The sequence below is a fragment of the Micrasema longulum genome, unplaced genomic scaffold (genome assembly GCF_059751315.1).
Source record: "Micrasema longulum isolate JH-2025_06_02 unplaced genomic scaffold, ASM5975131v1 h1tg001113l, whole genome shotgun sequence".
Lineage (NCBI taxonomy): Eukaryota > Metazoa > Arthropoda > Insecta > Trichoptera > Brachycentridae > Micrasema > Micrasema longulum.
Window position 1 is genome coordinate 454596 of NW_028278301.1, and position 27759 is coordinate 482354.

A 27759-nucleotide genomic window follows, 5' to 3' on the forward strand; every position below is an offset into this window, starting at 1 on the left:
TTTTGATGTTATCTATTTGTAGTAAATACCCCGCAATATGCAAAGTAAAAGTGTGATGTAAGGCATTCCAATAACGAAAAGTATAATTTTATTACTAAAACGCATTGTTTAATTTGATTTTTGGACCTTGTAAAAAAAAGTGCAAAAAAAGAATCCAGTGTATACACATTTTCATACAAAAAATCAGTTTTACTTTATAGACAATCGAAGATAATACTTCACACCTGGGCTCTGATTACTTCCCTTTGTAATTGGGGCTCAGGTGTGAGTATTTTTGCACTCTGCAAAATCCTCTGATACTGATACCCGTATGCAGAGATAAACCTTAAGGTGAGGAGGGTACATTCTATTGTCTTCACCTTCGGGTTATTCTCGGCATTTGAAATTAGAATGTACTTTCCTCACCTTAAGTTTTGTCTCTGCATACGGGTATGAGAGTACTCAGTACTATTTGTAACAATAATGAGGAAGTTCAGTTCTATGGGAAACTGGATGCAAAAAATGTTTTCTCACGCGTGGTAAACAGAGCATTAAATTGTATGGTAAAGTTTCTTAAAAATGTTTGAAAAATAATAATAAAAACGAGCTACTTTGAACAACGTCATTAGTTCTTCCGAATCAACCAATGATAGTCTTCTGATAGATTTCCGGTTTACGGGTTCACCAATCAGCAGAACTCACCGAAGGGAACTTATTACAAAACTATTATATTTCTATATATATTTCAAACATTTTTCTGCTCAGTTTGATCGTCTATTAACAAATATATATATTTTTTTAAACCACTGAACTTCCTCATTCGTGCGCGCCAAATAAGTATGTAGCAGTATGATTCTTGGTGTACTTATTATTCCTACATTTCTATTAATATACAAAGTACAAAGCATATCCGTATTTAACAGACATCGCAACAGAAGTATAATGATTAAAAGCCGAATAGAAGGATGAAACTTGTTAGCGATTTGTATATGTACAGAATTAAGCAACGAAAATTAAAATTTGATTATATTATGTATGCTTTATTTCACATTTCTAAAATTATTTTAATATAAAAATGATTTTCCATTACATAGTACTATAAAAATACTTAAAATGAATATTGTGTAAAACATTTTTTTCCTTCCACTTATTTATAAATACATACATACGCATACATACTAAGTAAAATAAATTCTTCAATTAGAATCTATTTTCGCCAGAAAATTATATGATTTTCGTTACAAAGTATGCATGTAAATAATTATTAAATAAAACGTAACTTAATAAAATAATTACTGAAATTGAGTTATCAAACAATAAAATATTAAACTCAAGATTGACAGCCAGAAAATGAAACGAGTTTACTTATTTAAGGCACATTATTGAGAGACTTATGCAGTATCCATTTGCATTCAATCACTAAGAACAACACAATCATCTGTTTCCATTGGTGTTACTTGTTTAACCTTCTTATTCTTTCCTGACTTTGCGCTATCATTAGGGATTGTTTTGATGAATTGAGTGAGTAAATTTGTTTTGATTATTTTGGGACTTTCTTTGCCTTTTGGAATAGATATTAATGCGACCCGCTTCTTCGGGAGTTCTGCTTTTCCTTTACAGGCTGAAATGGTTTTCTTAACCGATTTGACATTAGACGCACTTTTGCTGTTGTCGGTTACCTTTGTTTCTGACGTACAAGGTTTGTCTTTAATTTCAATAATTTCAGGATCTTGTGATTCAGAGCTTGAGCTGGGCAGAGATTTGCCTATGGGTCCTGAAAAAAGTAGAGAGACACGTTTTTTTACTTGTGGAATTGTGGATATAGTCTCTGCACCATTATCGTTTGTAATAGGTGGATTTGAATTCACAAACTGTTTATTTCTCTCTTCTTGTGTCAGTTTCTTTGTGAACTTGGTGATATTAAAAGCCCCTTCTTTCTTTTCACTCGTGATTTCTTTCGTGACGTTTTTAACCAGTTCAGGGTTGTTTTTTTGCTGTGGAGTTTTGCAAACATCTTTCTTTGTGATTTCTGATCTTCGTTTGGGCACGAGTGCGTAACTCCACGAGTTTGGTAGTTCTATTTCGATGCTGAATTTTTCTCTTATTTCCTTGGGAACAAACCAGCATGTTTTCCCTTGCATGGCGCCTTCCTCCGGGCAAGACATCCATTTGGATATTTCCTTTATCATTTTAGCGATACTCATTTTGGAGACATCAACGTGGGATGTTTTGGCCCCTTCCTCTACGTTTTTAGTTTTATTTTCCGAAGATTTGGCAACGTACGTTTGAAACTCATGAGCTAGAAAGCCTCTGCTATTGGTATTTCCGTGGACGAGTCTAATAAGGTTAGGTATCATGTTTTCTTGTATTTTTCGGCTTTTTTTAGGTTTGTCAGGATTCTTGGCATCATCTTGATCGCAATCGTTGTTTACTACAGTGGGCTGAATGAATATCTGAGCATCCTGCGAAAGTATTTTCCTGTTACCGATAAAGTTCCAGACCATTTCGGAACAAGAGTCGGGTTTGCTGCCATCAGACTTCTGCCACAGAATACCGAGTAGTCGGGGATGTAACCGTTCTGTTGATTTTTTCATTTCGTTTTCAAATTCGCATTGAAGTATTTTGAGCTTAGCTTTCTGAATTTCTGGAGATAGAATTTGTTCATCTTCTTCTCCCATCGCTTCCTGCAATAAAAAAATGTAGGTATTAGATGAAAAAAATGCATAAATTATCAATTCAAACCTACTAAACCTATAAAAATTATTACTCGATACTGTATTTTCCAGTAAGAAATACATTTATAACTTGATTACTTTTTTCAAATCCGATATCATTTTCAACAATAATTAAAATTTTTGAAAAAATGTTTCACATTAATCTTATTGTAAATTTAATCCAGCACCTCATGCATTGTAGTAACCAGTAGAGCCCCAGCTGTGCGATTCTGAACGCTTTATAGGGGATAGAGAATGCCTTGCTAGGGCATAATTTACGTACTAACAATGCTTTCTGTATCCTAGGGGATACTCTCTAGGAAGAGTGTTCAGAATCGCACTGCAGATACAGCTATACCAAGAAGTGAAACAAATATAAACCAAACAGTAATTATAAAACTAACCTCCTCACTGAGATAACCGTGAGGTACCATGAACTCATTGTCCACATCATAGTCGTCTCCTTCCTCGTCGTCTCCTACATCACTTCCTGCGTCACTTCCCCCGACACTCTCTCCAGGTTCTTCTTCTTCCCATTCTTCATCAGAGTCACACTCGTAGTCCAAAATTTTCTAAAACAGTGAATCAATGTAAAGTACATTTTACCATTATAAGGGATTACCGCAACCAGTGGTGTGTAGGGCACTGGGTTGGTAAACCAAATGCAACGTAGTTGGATCATCAGTTGCATGAAGGTAAGGTAATCAGTCTTACGCTTCAGATGCCAGTCCAGAAACAACAAAGTATTGCAGTTCAAAAAAACCTTTAAAATCAATATTTCACGTCCAACCTGCCAGAAATCGAACTCAGGACTTCAAGAATAGTAGAACACAACGAGGCGAACTTATTGATTTTTACCGGAGAGCGGCCATCAAGTCGAAACATTAGTTCAGGATCTGGTACTATTTCACACACAGACCGATATTCTTCATCCCCTCGTACACAGATTTTTTATTAACCTTTGTAATTTATAATTTTAAAGTTGTTTATTTGAATCTAACTTCGTTTGAAACATCTGTTTACAATAAATATTTTTTAATTTCTTGAATCAGCTGTTATGGGTGATATTTAGAACATACAATAGTTGCCATCGATATAGAAAACATGTTATTTTTTTAGATCTCCACAAAAAACTATTTTCAGAGTTAAATTTGACCACTTTCTCGTTCAATTCTCTGATATGCATAAAGCAGGCTTATAGAATAATTACCGAGTCAACACCAAAAGGCCGCCTCCCTGTGATAAATTGGCTCGTACGACGCCATGTTCCCCAGTAAGGAGGTCGGCGATTTTCCGAGAAGCTCAGCAACTTGGGTCGGTGTTTCAACTTGTGACTATCTTCCAAGACCATGTTCGTACCATCCATTGGAAGTTCATCTTCTAGGAAATAAATATTAAATTATTGTTACAGCGTACATATAAGTACTTTTTTTAACTATGTATTTTTTCTGAGAAAAAAACTGCTGCATTAAAAAAAAATAATTATATGTACACACGAGCCCATTACAGGTGAAGTAATGGGCTCGTAAGGTGAAGTAAACTCATTGCTTGTATTACATTTCTGTAATCGTATAATTCAAAAACTCTTTTTCTGGTTCTTTATGTACAAAGCATCCATGTTAATTAAAATGATTAAAATAGCTTAGGAGTTGGTTCACTTCACCGGCAATGGGTTCATATAATTCAATGAAATTCCTGAGTGTTTTTTTATATTAATGTGTTATTTTATATTACTGTTCTGTTGTTCATAAATATGGGTATATGCAGGGGCGTGGACTTAACATAATAATTTATTCCAATAAAAAGGCTATGTGGTGCAGATTAAAATTCAGCGTACAAACAACTAAATTATGTATGATTTAGTACTTTTTTAATAACTTAAGTGAAAATTTGAAACGGAGTCCGCAATCTGGTGACCAACCCTTTCCTACTTCTGCGCATATTCAATCAGTTAATACAAAAATAAAATTTGTGCTTACCTATGATAACAACGTCATTATTTATATCTTCCAAAGGCCAGGTTTTCTCTGATCGTCCTGCATCGTAACCTTTCTCTTTTATATTGCAGATATACATCTCCTTCTTCTTAATTTCTTGTGCTTTGAGGTGATCATCTAATGAGCTCTTACTGTCGGCATTCAAATGGCGCCGATAAACTGGCGCTAACCTCATGTCAGATTTCCTAGTGAAATTAGATAAATACACATTTTTGATGACATCTTCATCGTACTGCTCATTTGAACCTTTAGAAGTCTTCGGGACAAAGAAGTTTACAAAAGCAACGGAAGCCTTTTTCTTTTTTGATTCCAATTCTTCCTTTTCTAATTCTTTCTTACGCTTTTCTTCTTCCTTTTCTATTTCCTTTTTACGTTTTTCTTCTTCCTTCGCTTCCTTTTCTTTTTTCTTCTGTAGCTCTTTTTCTTCCTTATCCTTGCGCTTGGCCTCTTCTTTTTCTTCCCTTTCCTCTGAAAATCACAAAAATATCGCATGAAGTAATTGCTAGATACAGCGTGGAAGCAAAAAAGATAGAGGAATAGTAATCATGTAACTCGAGAGACATTGGCTCTGCATGAAGTACGATAAAATTGAAAGAGAGAGGAAAACATATTCATAAAATTCATATATAAACTAAATGTAATATTTACAAATTTTATATGATATATTGAAGAAAAATTAAAACTCAAATTTGATCAGAGAAAAACCAATGAAACAGCATCAAGGAGTTTCACAATACATTTCCTCTCACCTATGACAATCCATTTCCCTCAATTCTTGCAAGTTTAATATATTTTAAAATGAAACTTTTTGAAAAAGGGTTGATTGGAAAAGGCACAGTATATCGAACCACGATTGCCAAAACATTGTAACCGAGAAAAACAATATTTTACAGACTACTTCTTCCTTTCTATGAGAAAGTTCAGTCTTATGGAAAATTGGATATAAAAAATGTATTCTAACGTGCGGTAAAATTTAGAGCTTTCAATTGTAAGGCAGTTTCTTGAAAAGGTATGGAAAAAAGAACCAACTACTTTGCATGACGTCGTTAGTTCTTCCAAATCAACCAATGATAAGAGAGTTATAATAGATTTCCGGTTAATGGTAAGTCAACTGACGAATCAGCAGAACTCCTCTAGAAGGGAAAGAGAACTTGAGACGTCACATGTGAAATAATTTCTTATTATAGAACTTCCTCATTAAAAAGGAATACACTTTGAGAATCAAATTCTGTTTTGACTATTTTACTGATATCAATAAAATAAATATTTGAAACAAAACTTGGTTCTCTAAGTATATTCCTTAATAATTAAGAAGAAAACATTCTCCCATAAAATATTGCTCCTGTCGGTTACTATGTTTAGGCGATCGTAAATAAATATTCCTGAACTTACTTTTCTCTTGCTCTTTTAAACGTTCCTTTTCCTCTCGTTCTTTTCGTTTTTGTTCCTCCTTATCTTCCCTTTCTTTCTTTTTTTGTTCTTCTTTCTCCAATCTCTGTCTGTTCTTTTCATCTTTCTCTTCCTGTTTCTTCCGCTCCTTTTCCTGCTTTTCTTTCTCTCTCTCTTGTTGTTTCTTGGTAGATTCCAACTTCTTTTGTATCTGAAAATGGAAGCAAGAATAATTATTGAAATCTTTAGCAAATTAAAAAAAATATATATGTAAGAACCTTAGTCTGATAAATGATAAAAACCGTGAGAAATAATATTACTTATTATATTTCTTGTTCGCCTCGTGGTTAGCACACTTGATATCCAGGGTTAGATTCCTGGGAAGTTCGGTGTGAAATGTTTATTTAATGTGTTAGTGATCGTTGATACACTGCAATTAGAGTATCAATGTAGAGCCCAGTGCACCATAAAGTGTGGGTAACTGAATAATGATGACTTAGGAGTATTTAGGTTTTAATTGTATCCATGCAATCAATTTGAATGAAAGCTTCATCTACTTTTCGCCTATTCAAACCTAATGACGCATATGGAACATGATAACATTATCTTGTAAACTATACAAATGTAAGAGAGATTTTAGATTTCAAATTGTTCGTGATCTTGGTATTATTTATAGTCTTTATCAAAAAAATAAACTTACCATCATTTTCATTTCTTCCTACACCTAATGGTGCATAGGGCACTGCATTAGTACACCAATCACAGCGTACCTTGATCATTTTTGTTACATGAAGTTAAGATGATCAGTCTTACAGTTCAGGGACTATGAAATATTCTAGTGTGAAAACACCCTTTTAAATAAATATTTATATCAACCATGTCGGGAATCGAACCCGAGGCCTCTTGCATGGTAGGCAAATGTGCTATCCATTACAACACAGGGTCGACAAAATAAAATTGTAAAATTACAATATTACTTAGAAGTATTACGGATTTCGTTTTCCATTATGTAAAAGATAAAATTGATTAAAATATTTTATGTTTACTGAACCTAAAAGAAAACCCCAAACACAGCGGTGCAATGAGTTAACTTTCAATCATACCATAGTTTCTTCAGACAATATTTTATGCCTATTTAAAAAGTTTGTAATGAATAAAGTTTATTAAATATTTAGATACTTAAAAATGTAAATATAATTACTTGTTTAGGAGTCAGCTTTTTAGAATCCACTGATGGAGTTCTTGGACTGCTTCTAGTCTTTTCTGAAGAAGAAAGCTCTTTTGCTGAATCGGTGTCCGAATTTTCCATTTTGTTAGAATTAGGGGTGAGAAATTTCCTAGATTCATTCTGTTCTCTTTTCCTGCGAACAGGAGTTTTAAGTTCATTTTTGACGTCGGAGGATTCCTCATTTTTCGAAGAGTCACTCGATGAGTCATTTTCATGGCTGCTCGAGCACTGACTCTCGGAAAGCTTTTCTATGGGGGTTTCTTCAAGTTTGTGCTCGGTAATTGGACTTGTTTTTGAAACACTGACTTCAGTATTTTCATTACATTTTGTATCATCTTTGCTGTCGCCATTATTTGTAGCACTTACTTCAATTAATACAGGACTAGAAGATAATTCTTCATTATGTACAATTTCATCAATATTTTCTTTATTTTCAATTCTTAAGTTAGAAGAATCTGCAGTTTTAATTTCTTCTTGAGTATGATTTTCGCAATCATTGCTATCTTCTATTAAATGGACACATTCACTTTTGTCGTCATGGTTGACTTTGAGAAATTCAGTTATTTCATTGCTAATTTTTTCCTCGCAGTGATTTTTAACTGATTTGTTGGACTTTTTTTGTTTCTTCTTAGCTGGTGTAGATTTCTTCCTTAATTTCCTCTTTAGCGCTGTATCTACGATTGAAACTAAAGGATTCAGAAGTTTATGAGCATTCGAGTCTTCAGAACATTCGACGGTCTCACTTTTTTCTTTCTCTTCATCACTAATGACAACAGTGTCCGAAGATTTTTCTTGCACAATTGCTTCTGAGATTAGTGATGGTTTTACAATTTTATTTGGAGACTCTTCGTGTTCTTCTGATAACTTTCGCTTTTTAGAAGGCACAGAGAGCGGTTTAGTAGCATCAGAGCTGATGATTTGAAATGGTAAACGGGCTTGTTTTAACTTCTTTACAGCCGGAGAAGTCGATGAACTATCACCAGCTGATACGTTTGAAACTTTCATTATTACTAGATTATTATTGAATTAAAATAATAACCAACAAGTTCACAGAATATTGACACTAGAGAGTAAACTTAACAATACAATATGAATCATTGTTCGAATAATAAATAATAAAACAAATTATTCAATTCTTAATGATCCTGCTCGAAACGGCCTCCGATATGACGGATAACCTCACAAAACAAAACAATGAAACTTAAAAGCGCGGGATTTTTAGTTGTTATCGTTGGACATCATGATCAAATTGTTACATGGCTACCAATGCAAAGATAAAATAATTCCATTTGAGTTAAAAGTTCCTAAATAATATTTGTCAAAGATAAAAATATGTGAAGCTAAAAGTTATTTTATTTATTTTTATCATTGTCGTTTTATAATATATTATTCTCACATGTAAAAAAATATGCCAAGAATCATATTTGAACTTCTAACTTTCGATTTCTTCTATCTTTATCAGAGGCATCCAATAAGAGTATTGTTATGTCCTGGATCCCTAGCCATTGTGGTATTCCCGGGAACGAAAAAGTGGACGCGTTAGCAAAGGAGGCGGTCCACTCCGGGGATCCTGCCTATAGTAATTTACTACCACTAGGTGATCTCCTTGTTATGACGAAGGAAAAGCAACTTCGCACATGGAAAGAATATTGGGTAGCCTCCTCCCAAGCCAAGGGAAAACATCTTTTCAAACTGAAACCAAATGTATCAGAAAAGCCTTGGTTTTCCAAAGTGATTCTGAACAAGTTTGAAACATCCTCCATATGCAGAATGCGCATTGGGCACTGCTGCAATGGTTCTCACCTGTTCAGAATCCATGTCTGGGACTCTGCCATTTGCGAATGTCAGCTAGATGAGGAAGATTTAAACCATATTTTTCTTGGATGCCCCATAAATGATTGTTATCCTGATTTCCTATCCGACCTCTCTGATATTAATATCCCATTCCCTATTCATATTCTAACTCTCCTGTCCCCACCCAATAAACGTGTATATAAAATTTTATGTAAATATCTAGTTGTAAATGGTGTAAAGTTGTAAATATGTTTTATTATTATATGTATATATTATATTTAATACTAACATACTAACTTGTACATATTATATTACTAAAACATGTGTATATATGTAAAAAACAAAAATACTCGACACTGGCCAGAACACCCGAATTGAGAAGTGAAAAGGCCAGAAAAAAAACGAAGAAGAAGAACTTCTAACTTAAAATATTTTTGAGAAATGTAAATTTTGTTTATAATATGGACTTTTGCAATTTATTGTACTTATTTAAAACCCTTAAAGTTTAGATCATAATAATAGGCATGATAGGTATACAATAATGTTCCATTAATATTTAAAAATAATATATTTTAATATTATATCTCACTGCTCTTCTATTTGAATTTCTTCCACGATTGAGATATTAGTATATACCTACATGAAAAATATTTGACTTTCATATTATTATGTAGTATGGAAAATAATAAATATCTACTGATTACCACGAAAAAAAAATAGCAGCAAAGAAATTTATTTATTTTATTTATTTGACACTTTATATACAAATATATATAAGGGCGGGCATATTTCCTTAAGGCAATTTCTTCCTACCTACCCAAACCGTTCAGTTTGAGAAAGTTATAAATACATGGACATGTTGAATTTTACAATTTTATACAAAAATTAAAAACAAAAATCAACAAAATAAAAATATACAAAAAAACACTATACTATGAAGAGAGGAGAAGGGATGGAAAGGAAAGAAGAAGGATAAAGGAGCAATTTAAATATTAAGATAGTGACATTTCAATCTTGACTTAAATGTAAATAAAGAAGGGGCGTCTCTAACATTAGTGGGTAGATTATTCCACAATCGAGCGGCTACTACTCGTTCAGCCGCGAAGATTTCGGAGACACCGCAATAGCTAGTGCCTAGGCAGTCCAAACTTAAATGCGTTGTTATAGGTGGCCTTTTAATTTATTCCACGCGGTCAAAATCTAAAACATATATGTAATATGTGGCCAAAATAATGACGTCGAGAATAATCAATTTGTTAGCGCTTGAAAAGGGTATATGCTTCTCTAATTTTTACACTAAATTTCTTTCTGCGATCAAATTAATAATATTCAAAAAGTTATTACTACTTTTAAAAATCCGGTCCTGTGATTACATGATGTTGGCAATGCCACCGCACTTTATGGGAATTTCAATCTGATACAGTCAAAATCTGTCATCCGTTCAAACTTTGAACAAAGCAGAGTTCACCAACCGGCATGCGGCAGTGTGGACACAAAAAATATTATATTGCCTATGCAACCCTGTGGTTACGCTCAAATATAATATTTGTGATTTTTTTTGTATGTAAGTTAAAGCAAATTTTCTTAGAAGATAATACGATGTTCTTGATTGAATAAAATGCATTTGTTACAATGTAGGTACCTACCTATTAGAAATATAAGATGTATTCCAATGAGGAACTTCAGCCCTACGGGAAATTGGGTACAAAAAATGTTTTCTAGATCACGTTAAAAATTAGATCATTAAATTGTAATGCAAATTTTCTTGAAAATGTACGAAAAAAATTGTAAATGTTTTAATAAAAACGCACTAATTTGAATGACGTCACTGGTTCATATGAACTATCCAATGATATGAGAGCTTTGAAGAATATCCGGTTTGGTCACCGTAAACGAACCAATCGGAAGAACTGTCAGAGAACAACCTCTGACGTCACACGCGGAGTTATTTCAGAAATACAAAATTTAAAAAAATCATAGCGCTGACGATACGATAAACATTTTTTTTAAATTGGCCAAGTTTAATATTATTAATATATTGGCAGTCTCAGATCACATTCTGTTCCCAAAACTCCACTTTCTTGGGAACGAACAACTGTGGATAAATATCGATTTATTTAACTCTTGTTTCAGGCAATTCGAAAACTTAATTTTATGTTTTCTACTAATTTGTCGCTTTATTTATACACTAGCTCATATCTTGTTACTTTTTTCATAATTTTATTTTTCTTTGTGTAACGTACAATGCGTCAACTATACAAATTTGACTATATTATGTATTTTTAAGAAAAGGAAATAAAAACATATATCTTAAAAATTTAAATGTTTGACATATGGACGTAAATAAAAAAATCGTTACACAATTCAAAGTACATATTTTAGGATTAAAAGCTGAAAGTAAATATTTGAGTCAAAAGTTTCTAAAGGTAGGTACATACTGTTAAGTGTTAATGTAAGTTGGGTCCGTTTTTTTCAAAATTTAAAAATTAAAACCAAAAGTAAAAAAAAATGGCCGAGGTTACACGTCATTTGAAATTAGTCAATAATGCATCCTGCGCAAATATCACGAGTAGCTTTGACAGCTTTATTACCTTTATTGAACGCGAATAGAAAGAGGCGTCAAAAAAGCTCGCTTTTTTCTACTTGATATTTCATTTTGAAGGCATACAATCAAATTAAACAACACATGTAACTTAAAAACCAATACAATATCTCGTAGAGAAAAAAGGTTTATTTTATTACTTCTTATTCTCTCTTTTCTTTTCTTTAAAAACAACCTTAGTCTTTATTATTACTCAAATTGATTTCATAAAGATACACACTTATTTTATATAATTTATGAAAGAGTTCTATAATTGAGAATATATTTGAAAAATTATACCAATGCTTAGTGCTTACTAACAAATTATATTCGTTCTATGTATCCTATTGAACTTCCAAATAAAAAAATCATAAATAAAATAGTGAACTGAACTTTCGTACCAAAGCCAATTGTTGAGTGTGAATGGTTTTTGCCATAGTACACAAAATAGACAACACATTGTTATGGTTTCCGCTAAAATTGATCTGTTCCCATTCCAAACCCTTTTCATCGTTTGCTGCTATAGAATATCTGAATTTACCATCAGTTAGTTTTGAAATGTAAAACGTGGAACACACGTCCTAAATAACTATTCTTTTTAATTTTGTGGAAAATTATACATGTGGTTTTAGGACATATACACTTATACGGTGAGTCGTAAATGTTATTATTATTGAAACTTTATTAAATCTAATCAATCAAATACTCCCCCTTTCTTATAATTGGAAAAAATATTCTCTATTTATTAACTTAGTTTTTTTGTTGCCATTATTTGCGTCAAATGATAAATAAGGTATTACGTTGATACGCCAATGAATGTTTATTCGTTAGAGTAATAACACGCCACTGGCAAGAGTCGCCCATACGGAGAAAAGCCATTCTTTGATTATTATCATCATCATCATAATTCCCTTTTCGCACCTAATGGTGCATAGGACACTGCATTGATACACCAATTGCAGCGTATCTTGATCATGTTTGTTACTTGAAGGTAAGATGATCAGTCTTACGCTTTAGGCACCAGTCCAGGGATTATGAAATACTCTAGTGTAAAAACACCCTTTTAAATAAATATTTCATATCAACCATGTCGGGAATCGAACCCGAGACCTCCTCTTACGTGGTAGGAAAACGCGCTGACCATTACACCACGACGCCGACAAAATGATTATTTACTACGAAGTTAATTACTGATTACATCAATCCAGTTGGTGTTCGTGTCGAGAATTGCAAGCGCAAACCGAAACCGTCCGTAACTCGTTTGTTGTTAAACTAGAAATAAAACCAAAGTTTGGAACGCTTTTCTTCTATGCGATAGAGCTAAAGGGCTTTTCTAGTGAATTATGACTCGGAGGTTTATTTTATGTTTATTTTTTTTGTGTATCGTATTATCAGCGCTATGATTTCTCAAAGTTTTATATTTCTGAAATTACTCCGCATGTGACGTCTTAAGTTCTCTTCCGCTTTTCTCGGTCAGTCTACTTACCGCAAATCGGAAATCTAATACAACTCTCTTATCATTGGTTGATTTATATCAACTAGTGACGTCGTTCAAATTGTGGAGAAAGAAATGTGCCGTACAATTTAATGCTTTAATTTTTACCGCTCGCGCACGTAAGAAAACATTTTAGGTATCCAATTTCACGTAGGGCTGAAGTTCCTCATTGCTGTTAAAATATAATTTACCTTATCCTTATCAAGATCTAATAGTGCATAGAGCACTATAATAATCTTTGGTTTACCCCTTCGTTTTTATTTCACATCCACAATTCTTTCTTCTTTTCTTAGTCATATAGTGTCCATGCGGCTTGACCGTGGTATCATCTCCCATCCACTATCAAAGATGTTTCTTCAGTCTCTGTTTAAATCACGCCTAAAGAAACGTCTCCTTTCTCTTCCTTAAATTCTCCCGTTTCCTTTTTCTTTATTCCCCTGTACCATTGAAGACTAGTATTGATATTAATTAATTTATATGCGCATACATATTGTTGTTCAATTTTTGTACCCATTTTGTTTTATTATTTTAATTTTTCTTGCATATATTTTAAAACTTGATTAACAACTTTTATTTTATTGGTTGGTAGTAAAATTTTCATTTGGCAATAAGCTCGTTAACGTAAAAAATGTATCTACAAGAAGTCAAATAAATAAATATACACCGATTGCAGCTGGTATAAAACGTGAAAGCATGATAATTGTCTATCATGTTATTAAAAAATATGCTAATCATGCCTGCGCCGTGATCACGAACGCTATCTTCAGCGGTACATATCGAGACGGTATAAACTAACATCGATATTTATGTATGAAAATGTGTATTTTTGTATGAAAATTAAAAGCATCTTACATGCTTAGAAAACAAAATGTAAACGTATTAATTTTTCTTACAGAAAACATAATTTTATTTCGTCGATAAAATTGAAGATAAATTTTAACTTCCTATTAGAATACGAGCCCTGGGCCCCGATTACAATGGGAAGTTAACAGAGTTATCTTCGACTGTTCATAAAGAAGAACCGATATTTGTGAACGAAAATGACTATATTTACATGAACATTTAAAGTATCTTCGTCGGTAACCTTGTAAGGTTCATAGTCCATTATCGACGACACACACGTGCTAAAACGTTTCACCGGAAATAGTGTGATGACCGAAGAAAGCAATGTCATCATTTTCTATAGAATTTAATACAACATTATAATGCAACTCTAACAGTATTGCACATAAATCGGGAGCATCGTTCTGCAGTACATTCACATCGTCCCTACAATGAAGAAAGGGAAGTCACCTATACAGAGACCACAGAACGCAGTCAAAGTCAGTCAGTCCAACAAGCTTAGTTCAGTCAGTCAGTTCAGTTCAGCTCAGCTCAACGAAGTCACTCAGTTCTAGCATGTAGTTTAAGTGCAGTCTATTCAACAGATCATCGACGTAACTAAATAAATAACTATCAAATAGCAACCTCGTTTCTTCTCTCAATCTCCAACTGGGGTAGGAGCTCGAACCAACCCTCAACAACCAAAATCCCACAACCTATAATTGAACAAAACTTTCTTGAGTTGTTTTCAACTGGTTAGTTTGGGACAATATAAAACAATAAGTTTTGTAATGAAAACTTTCATTTGAATCATTTTACAATTTCATGCTCTGAGTAACATGAAAATGTGTAAGTAGAGTCATCTTTTACAGAAATCTGTGCAATGACAAATAAAAAACTGCATTGAAATTTGTACAATTTTTGCATCGGAAAATTCCATGCAATGCTCCTGAAATTGATTTACTAATATTTTGGAGATGGGAATTAAAAAAAAATATATAAATATTTACTTAAGACATCCCATTGGCTGGTTTACGGAATTAATTTACATACCGTGTAGATTTCTCATTCTGCTTAGGATTGAACATCCATATTTTTTTTTTCACAATGAGGAAAAAATATATAGTTTTAAAAATATGTGTTTTCTTATGTGCAGTAAAAATTAAAGCATTTAATTGTACAGCGAAATTTTTCGGATATGGATGAAAAAAAAGAAGATTTTAATAAAAAGGAACTACTCTGAACGACGTCTCTAGTTCTCCGAAATCAACCAATAATAGAGCGTCGTGATAGATTTCCTGTATCCGGGAAGCCAACTGACCAATCGGCAGAACTGACACATGATAACTTAATACGTCACAGGTGAAGTAATTTCAAAATGGCAAAACTTTAAAAAATCATATCGTTAATAATATGATACACATTTTTTTTTGCTTCGGTTATTCTTAAATGATTCATGAAATTATCACCGCTTACGGTGATAATTTCATGATTGTGGAAATAATATTTTGGTGATTTGTATAAAAGGAGTTAAAGTAATATTTAAAAATAAAGATGATGAACCGTATTGTTGATATTAAACACCCCAGTGGAAACGAAATGTTGTAAAAGGATTAAACCTTTAAGTGAATAAACAACGTTTTTCCCAACGTTGGTGAAATTGCAATGTGGCCATGAGAAAGAAAAACATTAATACCCCATTTAAGCCTTCCATATAAATTACCAAACTTACAATGAAAGGAATATAATTAAATTAAATTAAAATCGCGGTTTGTGAGACTGAGATTTCAAAAAGTAAATTGATTCTTGCCTTTAAAACGGTTATAGGTTGAAGGGAAGGAATGATTTTATTGTTAATGTTTGTGAAGTAATAGTACTGTAACCTTTATTGATGTGGGTAAGACCCAAAAATTAACATGACATGTTTTGGTTTATTTTGTATTGATAAACATGCATAAAGAATAGTTTTATTGATGAGTTTGTCCACCTCGTTGAATAGTTGACGTGAGTTTCTTTTGCCTTGAATTAGATCCTGACTGAAAAGATCGACACGAAATATTAAATTTGAATAATTAGATTTTTAACGCAATATTTCTAAAACGTAAGACCAATGTTAAATTTTTTCTTTATGGAACTATTTTCTTGATATTTATTTCTGTAATTACACTCTATTGTTATTATTATCATTACTGCTGTTTGATTATAATTGAACAATAATTTTAATTGATAAATAAATAAAATAATGGTAAGGATGTAACCATAGAATTAAGAATAGTCCAGAAGGAGCGTAGAATCATATTTGAATACATAGGATTGTGTCCAATAATCCCCCCACTATACCCCACTTTTGTCGCACGCATTTGTGCTATCACCGCGTAATGTTGCGCGATGGGAAAAAATATAATCATAACACAAATGTAAGGTAAAAAAAGCAATTTGTCAATTTCTTTAAAATTTTATTTTGCACGCGGAAACATTGATTGACACAACAGAGTAGATAAGTAAAGGGTCATTTAATAAGAGTAATTGAATTAATTAACTTTGAACTCAAAATATTAAACAAATTTTATTTTACATAAAACTGATATTTTTATATCATGTTAAATAATATTTGATGTTTTAAAGATAATTTCGGTCGAATTTCCACCACGGCGTTGTTTAATCCGAGGTCCGATTCTTATTAGTTCTATCAGTAGATGAGAAAAGTAGGGTAAAAAAAATACTACCCTAACAACACTAATGAAATGTCCATTTTGTTTTCTTTGAAAATCTGACAGATGGAAAAATAATTCAATTTTTATGTAATGCATTTGCTTATTACGCATGAAATGTGATCCCATCATGTTCCTTAAGATCCCAGGAGTATTTCTACACTTTAAAACGACACAACACGGCATAGTTGAATTCAAATCACGAGTTGCGTACTGAGCGATGTCTACAAAGAAACTTATGGGTTAAAACATAAAACTACTCATTTATGAGTAGTTTAGTCGCTTTCTGTTTGATGCTTGTATGCGGTTTCTGGACTATTCTGCTTACTTCGATGAGCTGGATTTCAGACCGAAAGCGGTATTGTTACCGCTCTATAATTTGAATCCTGTTTTCTAGTACACTTACTCGTATTTTATCATCAGTTCTTCATCTGCAACCGGCGGTGCATAAAGCTTTGCATTTGTATTCCAGTTACAGCGTACCTATCTGGATTTTTTGACGATTGTAAAATATATGAGTAAAAATCAAAAAATAATCTTTTTCACGTCATCTTGCAAGGGATCGAACCCAGAACTTCAGACTTCCGGTATAATATACAGACGCGCTATACAGAAAACTATGATGCGGAAATCGCAACTCGATTTTCCTTTTCAGGACTATATTCTGTAGCCCATCAAGTTGGAAACACTCAACTCAACTCTTACGTTGTTGGAATGTTTTTTTAAAGTTGAAATTAAAATCTAAAATCCACATTATTTTAATGCACAATAAAACATAATTTTACATTGAAAGTTGTTTTTACGTTGAAATTATCAGTTACGATATTTTGGAAATCGCACAATCACAAAATCTTGCTCCATGAACATTTGGTTTAAATATTTAATGATGTTACGCCAAATATAAAGGACTTAAAATGTAAATCAAATTTCAAAATAAAAATAACTGCACATATAAATAGTGTAGCGAGAGATTTTTTTGAAAAATATATTTAGATTAAGAAACCATTTATAATTGGTAAATATTTTATTTTCTTTCTTATGTATTACATTACTTTATAATGGTTTTTTTACTATATTATTACTGTTTAAGTAACATTATGTATTTTTAGCACATATATATTTATATAAAAATAATTATTTAGTTTTTATATTTGATTAGCTATGCATTTATAATTAAGAAATTTTAGTTTTTTTTCTTGTTATTGTTATATTTGTATAAGGTTGGGTTCAAGTTCTTTTTCACACGAAACTATAGGTATTCGTCATTCCGCCCGGACATGATAGTACAATCATTATTTACGACTTATTGAACAATGCATGTTATGAGCGATGGTTAACACAGCGCTTTTGACCATGGCTTGCCTCTTCGTTTTTGTACTCCGAGAATATTTGAATTCCCATTCCATAGTTTCTCCTCTCTTCGGGCGGATGAAAAATACATTTCGGTAAATAAAATATTTAAATAAGTGGAGTAAATGCTTTAGTTTTGAATAATTTCCTATGGAGACCTGAATTGTAGACAACTTCAGAGATAAAGTAATGTTTCAAAACAATGATAAACAATTAATTATTTATTTTGGTTCATTTGTTCCCTACTCCATAAAAACAACAGCCGTATGCTGATTTTGGATCCAACATAAGGGCAAGTGGAAGCATATATATATAAAATATATATACGTCAAATAAATAGCAAACCCATATCTCTGTCTATGTGTTCACCATAATATTGTGATTAAAAATATGCAACATCTTGCGGCAGCCTCCTGCAATGGACTCTTCTCCAAGATAAAATCAAATTTTGAATATTCCTCCTGAAGTTTGCTTTTCTTTTGGAGAACTTGGGGCCAGAATGCAAACAAAATAATATTAGAATTATTTATTTATTCATTCAAAATTACACTCGTTTAAATATAAGTGAACTTAATAAAGCTTTTTAGGCTGTGCCCGTGTCAAGCCATAATAATTAACAATAAAAAATGAGTAGTAAAATTAATTAGATTCAAATATAATGACATGTGATGCAATATAATAACAATCCAGAAAAAAAGGTATAAGTAATAAATAATCAGACACAAATATTAAAATGTAAATTATTAGTATTGTCGTTGCGGTGGTAACATCTGTTAAGTAACACTTGTTCGGGAGATAAATAAATCAATGTGACTTTTAATGACGCATTTTTTAAACATTTTTTAAATTGGTAACAAAATGGAAAATTATATATATTTACGCGTATTTTTTTGAAACGAAATTGTATAAACTTAATGAGAAACTAAAAATTATTTAAAAAAAAGAGAAAGTTCACTTAGCAGGTTTTGCCGGCGCAACGACCTTATATTAACAACAAATATATTGAAACGGATTTTTGTAACGGAATTAAACTGAGTTTTTGCTACCGTTTGTGTATGGATTAGAGTATGGTCATGATGAAAAACAACATTATAGACTAAGCCTTCCATACAATTCGCCAAAGGTACATTTTTTAGTTAACCTTTTCCTCACTAGGCATCCAAGAATTACACATGATCCGAACGAGGGGACTAAAAGACCCCAGCGCCAGCGCCTGCATGGGTCACTAGAGTGAAATGTTGGTTATGTTTATGATCGTGCTATTAATGTTATCGCAGACACGTTTTTTACTCATTCGTGTATTTTATTCGTTTTTGTTCTCGCCGAATGCTAATGAACGTGAAATCAAGCCTTGTATATTAAAAAAATCATATTAAACGATTTGAAAATTTAAAAACATAAAAAAGGAAAATGTTTCTTGATGTTATTTTCATGATTATGAAAAAATAGGAGTTAATAGTAATAACAATTCTCAGGATTCGACTCCCCCCTTTCGATCCGGCTATAGCTTAAATAAAAATCGGGGTTTTTGACGAAATACAATGTTTGAAGTAGAGCAAAATCGATTGGAAGACAGACCCTTAGTCTTGAAAACGGTTTTCAGAGGAATGGTGGGAGTGGTTTCACTATGGCGTGTAAAATGTTAAAGTGCCTTCTTCTTGTCTTCTTTCAAGCAAAAATTCTGAAAAAAATCGAGTGATGATAAATCCATCTTGTGGTGTTCTGGTTAGCGCGTTTGCTTGATGTGACATGACGTTTAATACCTGTTTATTAAAGGTATTTTTTACTTCAATGTTTCATAATCTCTGCCCTAGCAGCTGTAGCGTAAGACTGATCTTTCTACCGATGCGATGCATTTGGAATATCAATGCGGTGTTCTATGCACCATTGGTTGCGGATAAAGGAATGATGATCATGGTTTGTAAAGATTGGACATGCATAAGTGCCTACATACTTATGATTCCATTCAAATTGTAACAATGATAGCGTGCGGATAAAAGATGCTTCCCTTAAATAATTATTAAAACAATACAGTTCTACTTTTCAATGCCTGTAATTTAAGACGTAACATTGTTGGTAAGATGTTGTAAGTTTGCATTCACCTGTGTCCTTGTTCCTGTTAAATGCATTCCTATAATCATAATATGCACTTTATGCAGAACACTTTGAATGTTTTTGTTCCGTTCAACGCACAATATTATTTAAAAGACTGGCTATTGTTAGTGATTAATCTCGCCAATAATACTCGTATAATGAGTATGCCTATGTATTATGTTCACAATACAAATAATATATCATCATCATTACATTTCCGCTGAAAGAGTAATTATTTGTGTTACTTTTTAACCTTTTTTAGTGCAACTTGCCCTTAGTTGTCTAGGCCTTCATGTAAGGGTTGTCATCCGTCCCAATATATCAGGACTTTCACCATTATTGAACCTCTGTTCCGACAAAACTTATAATGTCCCGATTTGAACTTTCCCAAAAACACAGTAATGCTGTCAACTAACAAAAATCTTCCACGGCCGCACTGACAACGGACGAGTTAATTAGGTGGCAAATGCGTGCAGCATTTATGTATCTCTAGAACTTTATAGAGATTGAAATTATCTCGATTGAGTAGAAGTCGATATATTCTGTAGAAGAAAAGTGGATTTATTTTTGTCAATTGTGCGAGTATTTATATTCCATTCCTGTCCAAGACGCCTCAGCGAAAATAGTAATATCATTGATGTCGGCTTAGTGCAGTGGTCCGACGAAAGAAATCGTCTGCTGCCAGAGACTGTAGAATCAATATTGTAGTATTAGGCTAGTATTCAAATGACTTGCACAGAGTTCTACATACACTTAAAAAGGCAAAAAAACTGTCCAAAAGTAACACCATCAGAGAAGTTTGCCCAGCAAGCACTTCTTCCGCAAGAAACACCATATAAAATGTAAGAAAAATATTACAATGATTTCTTTAAAAATCATTATAAAATTGCATATTTTACTATACTTTACTAGACCCTAGCCAAATATAACGCATAAAAATTAAATGAAAAACGATTAAATTACCATAGCGGAAAACAGTGGATAAATATCAATAATACATTGCCTCTTGTCACTCCAAAACTTTTTAATGTTATTCTTTGTTATTTTGTCTTGTATGCCAAAGTTGTGGGTTCAAATTTTGTTTTTTTTCATCGGAATTTTTTGTTCATTTTATTTATAAACACAAGTGTTTTTTGTTTTGTTTTTCTAACTGTCTATTTTATAGTTTGTCAAAGGCATAAGCCACTGAAAAAAATGATATTTCATACAAAATAGTTCAGCTTGAAAACATATGTGTCATTGTATAAAGCCAACGGCTTACTGTAGTTTAGAGACATTAAATAAAATTACATGATTATTATACATAATTTCATAAAATTATTGACCTCGCAAGTTCGGGTGTCAACGATTTACGCGGCAATTTCGCCGCCATTTTGCACAATAAGCGAACGTGTGAAACCTCTACGGCTAACTGTCAATTTATGAACACACGCCACGCTGTAGTGCAATATCGAACTGGACGCCATTGTTGCGGATTGCGTGAATCAAGAGAACTTCCGTTCCTTTCTTTGACGTTTCCGGTTCGCAGCTTTTCGCCCGCAGGTCATTGATCAAGCGATACGGATGATTTTTTGTGATATCTATGACGTATACCGCCGTTTTCACTATGATCCCACGTCCTTGGAAAAATAGCATCCATTTGCAAAAGTGGTAAAGATTTTAAAGTTAAATTTGAAACATGTTATAGAACGAAGCAGGTATAGGTATTTTTGAAAACAGAAATGATTTTAATGCTCAATTTTAGGCAACATATTTGAACGTATTTTTTTTTTTTACCAAAGAATAAACAACATTATGTATTTACTAACTTATTAGTAAAAAAATAATATGAATATTAGTTACTTTAATTAATAATGAGCCAAACCCGGCATTGCTTTGGTATTGCTAGATTTGAGTATAAACTCGTTTAAATGAACACAATCGAATGTTCGGTATTTAGTTAAAATTAGATATAAACATGAGCATCATTATTTTTGTTTTCCGAATTACATAAATTATGAGAAAATTCAGACCGCGTTTCCTTTTTTACGCTTTTCCTAAATCCGAGTTTATTATTTGACTTTTTCATTTGTTTGTTGGTATCTACCTAGGTACATGTTTATGATTGAATTCAAAAACTTAAGATAATTTATATTTAATTAGGTATAGAATTATTTTTGTAAACGTCAAACTCTTCTCTTCTTACCAACAGAGTTGTGCTTAATATAGGAATACGATGTTTAAAAATTTATTAATATCAGTAAATATCAGTAAATATCATTTTAGCAATACCAAATATTCAGTAAAAAGAAATAAATGGGTAGAAACTAGAAGAAATTCAATCAAAGAGTATGATTGGGGATCCATAAAAAAACAATGTTGTTTGTTAACGTTCAAATACAAACTTTTTTTGTTCAAAAAATAACATCCTCCCAATTTTTTGGTATATGCATTTTCGTCGAATGCAGCCCTGGTGACTTTTTTTCTACAGACCAGATTGAAGATTGTAAGAGCTATAAATATACCCATGGCAAAGATCATTTTGCTAAAATCCGCACGTAAATCGGTCCAGTAGTTATTTAGTCTATCGAAGGCACACATACGAACATTGCCTCTTATATATATATATATATATAGATATTGAGTACCTACTTAGGCAGTTATAAAAATAAAACCATCTTGATCTAAATACCGAATTTTATTTTTCCTGATAAGTAATTGAGAGGAGTTTTTCTCTCCTAGTTGCGGACTCTATCACAACTGTTTTCCGATTATCTAACACGGTTATTTACAACTTAAAGAAAATGACCGCAAAATGAAAATATTTGAGTTAAACATGTTTTTAAATTTAATTTAGTGAAGTATTTTGATAAGAATTTTCTCTTAACTTTTCTATCGAAAATGTTTTAAACGTGTTTTTCTAATTTGCAATGCAGCTTTATTTTGAAATCTGTGGATTTACTCTGTTACTAATTCGTTTCGTAAATTCATTCGTGAGATGGATATATGATGAAAAAAACGAAATTGACAGAATAAGCCCGCTGTGTTGTTTTACAGTATACGCTTTTATGTGATTTCTTTATAACTGGGTACCAGGCCGCGATTATAAACACTATCTTCATCGGTACCTACATATCGAGACGGTATAAAGTAAAATCGATATACATGTACGAAAATGTGTATATTTGTATGAAAATATAAAGAATCTTCGTCGGTAACCTGTGATTGAACGTGTTTGGAAAAAAAGTATGCGTATTCATTTTATTCAAACAAAAAACTTAATTTTACTTTGTACATAAAATTAAAGTTAAAAATCTTCAACTCCACTACAAAGTAAAATGATTTTTTTGGTATGAAAAATATAACATGTTTAAATTTTTTTTAAACATGTTCAATTACAGATTTCAATATACTTAAGATATACACATTTTCGTACATAAATACGGATGTAAGTTTATACCGTCTCGATATGTACCGATGAAGATACCGTTCATGATCGCGTTGCAGGATAATTTAAATCGGGTTGTGGTCTTGTGGCCAGTGTCTCGGACTCACAGACCAAAGGTCTGTGGTTCGAATCCCACTTCCCCAACTTGATTCCATTTTCTAAAAGTGAGTTATTTACAACTCGTTGAAAATGGCCCTCAAAATAAATTATTATTAATGTGATTTTTTAAAAACGTTTATATGAGTAAATTATTGTTTCAGATATTTTTTTTTTATAATGCTGCCGTCAATGCTCGTTAGTTCTACATTCTTCCTGAGTGTGATTTTTATCACTTCTTCAGCGGGCCTCATACTTCCCGAAGGCATGAAATTGGTTCAAGGACAGTTTTCTCTACCCCGTACCTGGAAACAACTATCTGACGAGAAACTTCCTGACAGAATAATGCAGGTAATTACATTAATGACATTATATGTGAATACAAAAGAATGAATGCACGTTTACAATATTTCACTATTTGCCATATTTTAACTTATTTAAAGATATAAGATGTATAATGAAGGTACAGTAAAAATGTGCTTTAATACAATTTAAAAGTTGTGAATCTCTAAGAAATATTATGTACTTCTGTTTTTAGGTAGTACGGACTAGAAGAGGTGTCAAATACCACGTGGCATCAATTCCTAGAGATGGCACTGTTGTTGAGTTGGATGCTAAGGAAAATCCTATTGAAGTTGACCAAAGACATTTTGTCAAACGGCATACATCTAAATTCAACAACGTTGATGATTTTGCCCAATACACAGAAGATTATGTTATAGACCAAGTTAATCCAAGAAACAAGAGACAAGTTACCGAGGAACAAGATATTAAAAATGGAAAACCTAGTGATCAGATCGAGATTGTAAATACTCCGAAACCAGAACAGTGGATCCCTCAAGGAGGAACTGAACAACATGATTTATTTGAAGAAAAAAAAAGTGAACCAAAAGTAGCAGAAGCCAGTCCTGCTGATGCAATAACTGCCGAAGCACTAACGGACAAGCAAAATGGTAGAGGAGTGCGAGGAGCAACAAAAGATCAGTGGATAAAGCTTCCATTTTTGGCTCGACCCTTAGACAACGATCAGCTGTCTTCATCTTCTCCAAATTTGGAAGACTACAATCATAGAATGCCCAGAGTTAATTTCGTGACTCAAGGAAAAGGTCTTCAAACAGCGGAAAGTAGGAATCAAAGGGAATCAGTACCCCGAGGGTCATATAGTCGTTCTTCGGACTTACGGACGGATATATACCCTCCAGATAGAGACGGAAGAGCGAGAAGTTTGGATTATTCGACGTACTCTAGAAGAAGTTACTACTATCCGGATGACTACAGACGTCCAAGTTACGACGATTATGGATATGACGATGGCTATTCAAGCCGACGGGATCCATACTATGACAGATCAGATTACAAGAACGGTAGAAGATATGACTACAGTGATTACAGTAGATATAGAGATCCTTATGACAGATATGACGGATATGAAGATAACTATAGATATGATAAACCGAGAAGAATAATATACTACGCAAATTTACCGGACGTAGTAAGAACCCCACCAAACGTGTATAGGTATTCTTCAAACCCTTACAACAGGTATGACGATGATAGATACAGCAACAGAGATAGCCGCTACAATGATTACTACAGAGGAAGTGGTTCATACCCTTACAGCAGATACCCATACAGCGCTTTGAAGAAGTCAGAAAATGAAGGGCCTAGAGACCTGACTACTTCTAGCACGGTATCAAAAGAAAAATCAGAGAATTTAAAAAGACAGCAAGAACAAGCAAATAGAAAATCTAATGATGATTCCTCGAGAAGCAGAGACAGTAATTTAAATAGTCATCAGTATCCCGTAAGCTTAGGCACAAGTATGAACGTTGATAGCACTTCTAAGAGTCCTCATCAAACATTGTACCATGACATTACGAGGATGGATAGTGACTTTCATCGCTACGATCATCCATCGTTCCAAGCTGCAGTTGACGATCCCTATATAAGTAGACATGACTGACGTGTTTCTATTCAGTAATGCACGGTGCATGTAGTAGGTACTGTACATACATTTATTTCTATAATTAAGTTGTCATCGTTTTATAGGGCACATCACGTTCAAATGCATGATTTATTTAAATTAATGGAACATTGAGATTTTTCCTACACACTGCCGGCGATGCATTTTTAATGCGCTCCATCAAATGTGTCGTTGTGTGACGTAAGATATTTTGTATAACGAGTACATATTGGAAAACGTTGTATTTTATTTGTACTTATAACTTTTTTGATAAATTAATACATTTTGTTAACATGGCATATTCTCGAATATCAAACGCGATATTTGGAATTGTTTTAACTTTGTGTCGACCGCAATAGTTGAAAGCAAGTATATTATTATAATATACACAAAAGGAAACCTTTGGAAATAAAATAAATTTGACTTTTATATTTGAGGTATCCACAAATTTTGCAAAACTTTTTTTCCCTATTAAATACTTATCGGAAATATAATTATTATTCACTTCTACCAAAAATCAAATAAAATTTTTTAAAGAACGAATAAAAAAAAGTTTTTTTTTCCAATTTAAATACTTATCGGATACATAATTATTGTTCACTGTTTTTCTATCAAAAATTGAAAGAGATGGGTAAAATTACGATTAACCATTTTATAATATGTCGTTTTCTTATAAAACAATAATATTTGGTATCTAAAACTGCCATATTTTATCCCATTTCAAAAATATGTATAGATTAAGAAATTTAAAAATATCATTAATGTACCTACATTATCAACATAACGTCGAATTTCTAGGTTACGACAATTTAGTTTGTAAAATTATAATGTAATTAAGGTTCACATAATGTAGGTTATGGTGATGGAATGGGTATAACATAATTAGGGTAATTTATATCACATAAATATTATAACTATAAAAGAACGTTCTATTATAGTCATTATTAAAAAAATATTTACATAAATTGTCTAACCTCCGACTGAAGGCAAAACAATAACTTTTGCAGATGACACAGTGTTAATATTTGTTTCTGAATCTTAGATAAAACAAAAACTGAAATATGAGAAGGGTATCCGATGCTTGAAAGATTGGTTAGATAATTAATTACTGATGTTAACTATGAAAAATAAACAAAACTATCTGTTTCAGCATCACAAAAAAATCTGAACCTGAAAATTATTCGCGCTGACTAAAAACATTGTACAAATGTGAAAATTTAGATTAAGTAAAATCAGTGAAATACAAAAGAAATAATAGATTATAACCTAAGCAGGAAAGAACAAATTACAGAAATATCCAAACAGATACAGAAATCGGCGTACAATTATAAACACTTGAGGAATATCTTAAATACTCAGATTATGGGGCAAATGTATTTTGCCTTTCGCCAAAGCAAGCTATCGTATTGTAATTGCCTGGAGAGGTTGCTCTCGTTCGATCCTTGAACCAGTTAAAAAAGCATAAAACTTGATTATAAAGATTATTCTTAAAATCCCTTGAGGTATCCGACAGAAGAACTAAGATGTGAGACAGTTGTTTGTGAGGTTTATGTAATAATATATAATTTATATGTGATGAAAAGACCTCAGCAAAATAGTATAAACTCTCGCAGAGCAACACAATTTAACTGTGACTATGGTCCCATATGTAACAAATAATAACCTCCTTCAATGAAAAGCAATACAATGTAATAGATCTAAAAACATTTAACGCTACAATGCCCAATGTAGACGATCGGCTACATACCGATAATCAGTGTTTAAAAGTGATTTCAAACATTGTTGTCACTCGGCAACTAGTTTATTATATTATATACATGCTAGCCATTGTAATTTATTTTAAAAAGTCACCACCAGGGTTAATTTTTTCGATAAAATTTGAAAAAAAAGTCAGTTGCACGTCTTTTGTCAAAAGTGTAATTTAGCTGAAATTCCAAGGGTAATTCTTGTTTTTTTTTTAAAGATTTGAATTTACAATTGTTTCTGCAACTTTCAATATTATAGAAAAAGACGTTCATAAGAATCGTTGTTTCTTGTTTTCCTTACACTCTAGTATTTTTTAACAATTTAATGGCCGATGTTCCATATTTACATAAACAAAAATATGAAATTAAACATG

At 32.4% G+C, this 27759-nt stretch overlaps 2 protein-coding genes across 3 annotated transcripts; one reads left to right on the plus strand and one right to left on the minus strand.

Moving 5' to 3' along the window:
* Positions 1 to 1006: 1006 nt before the first annotated feature.
* Positions 1007 to 8577, minus strand: LOC148276976 (uncharacterized). 2 transcript variants are annotated; one of them, XM_088233496.1, is made up of 6 exons: positions 7281 to 8577; positions 6083 to 6290; positions 4673 to 5158; positions 3904 to 4070; positions 3098 to 3265; positions 1007 to 2663 (listed from the first exon to the last, which is right to left on the minus strand). In XM_088233496.1, exons 1-6 carry the CDS (start codon positions 8310 to 8312, stop codon positions 1392 to 1394), a joined length of 3333 nt encoding a protein of 1110 aa, XP_088089622.1. In that variant the 5' UTR covers positions 8313 to 8577; the 3' UTR covers positions 1007 to 1391. The 2 variants fall into 2 exon arrangements, with proteins under 2 accessions (XP_088089622.1, XP_088089620.1); XM_088233494.1 differs by having other exon boundaries at positions 3904 to 4073.
* A 3649-nt stretch (positions 8578 to 12226) lies between these two features.
* Positions 12227 to 26694, plus strand: LOC148276977 (uncharacterized). Its single transcript, XM_088233497.1, has 3 exons — positions 12227 to 12332; positions 23842 to 24028; positions 24216 to 26694. The coding sequence occupies exons 2-3, from the start codon at positions 23858 to 23860 to the stop codon at positions 25638 to 25640; spliced, it is 1596 nt and encodes a 531-aa protein (XP_088089623.1). The 5' UTR covers positions 12227 to 12332; positions 23842 to 23857; the 3' UTR covers positions 25641 to 26694.
* The last annotated feature ends 1065 nt before the right edge of the window (positions 26695 to 27759 follow it).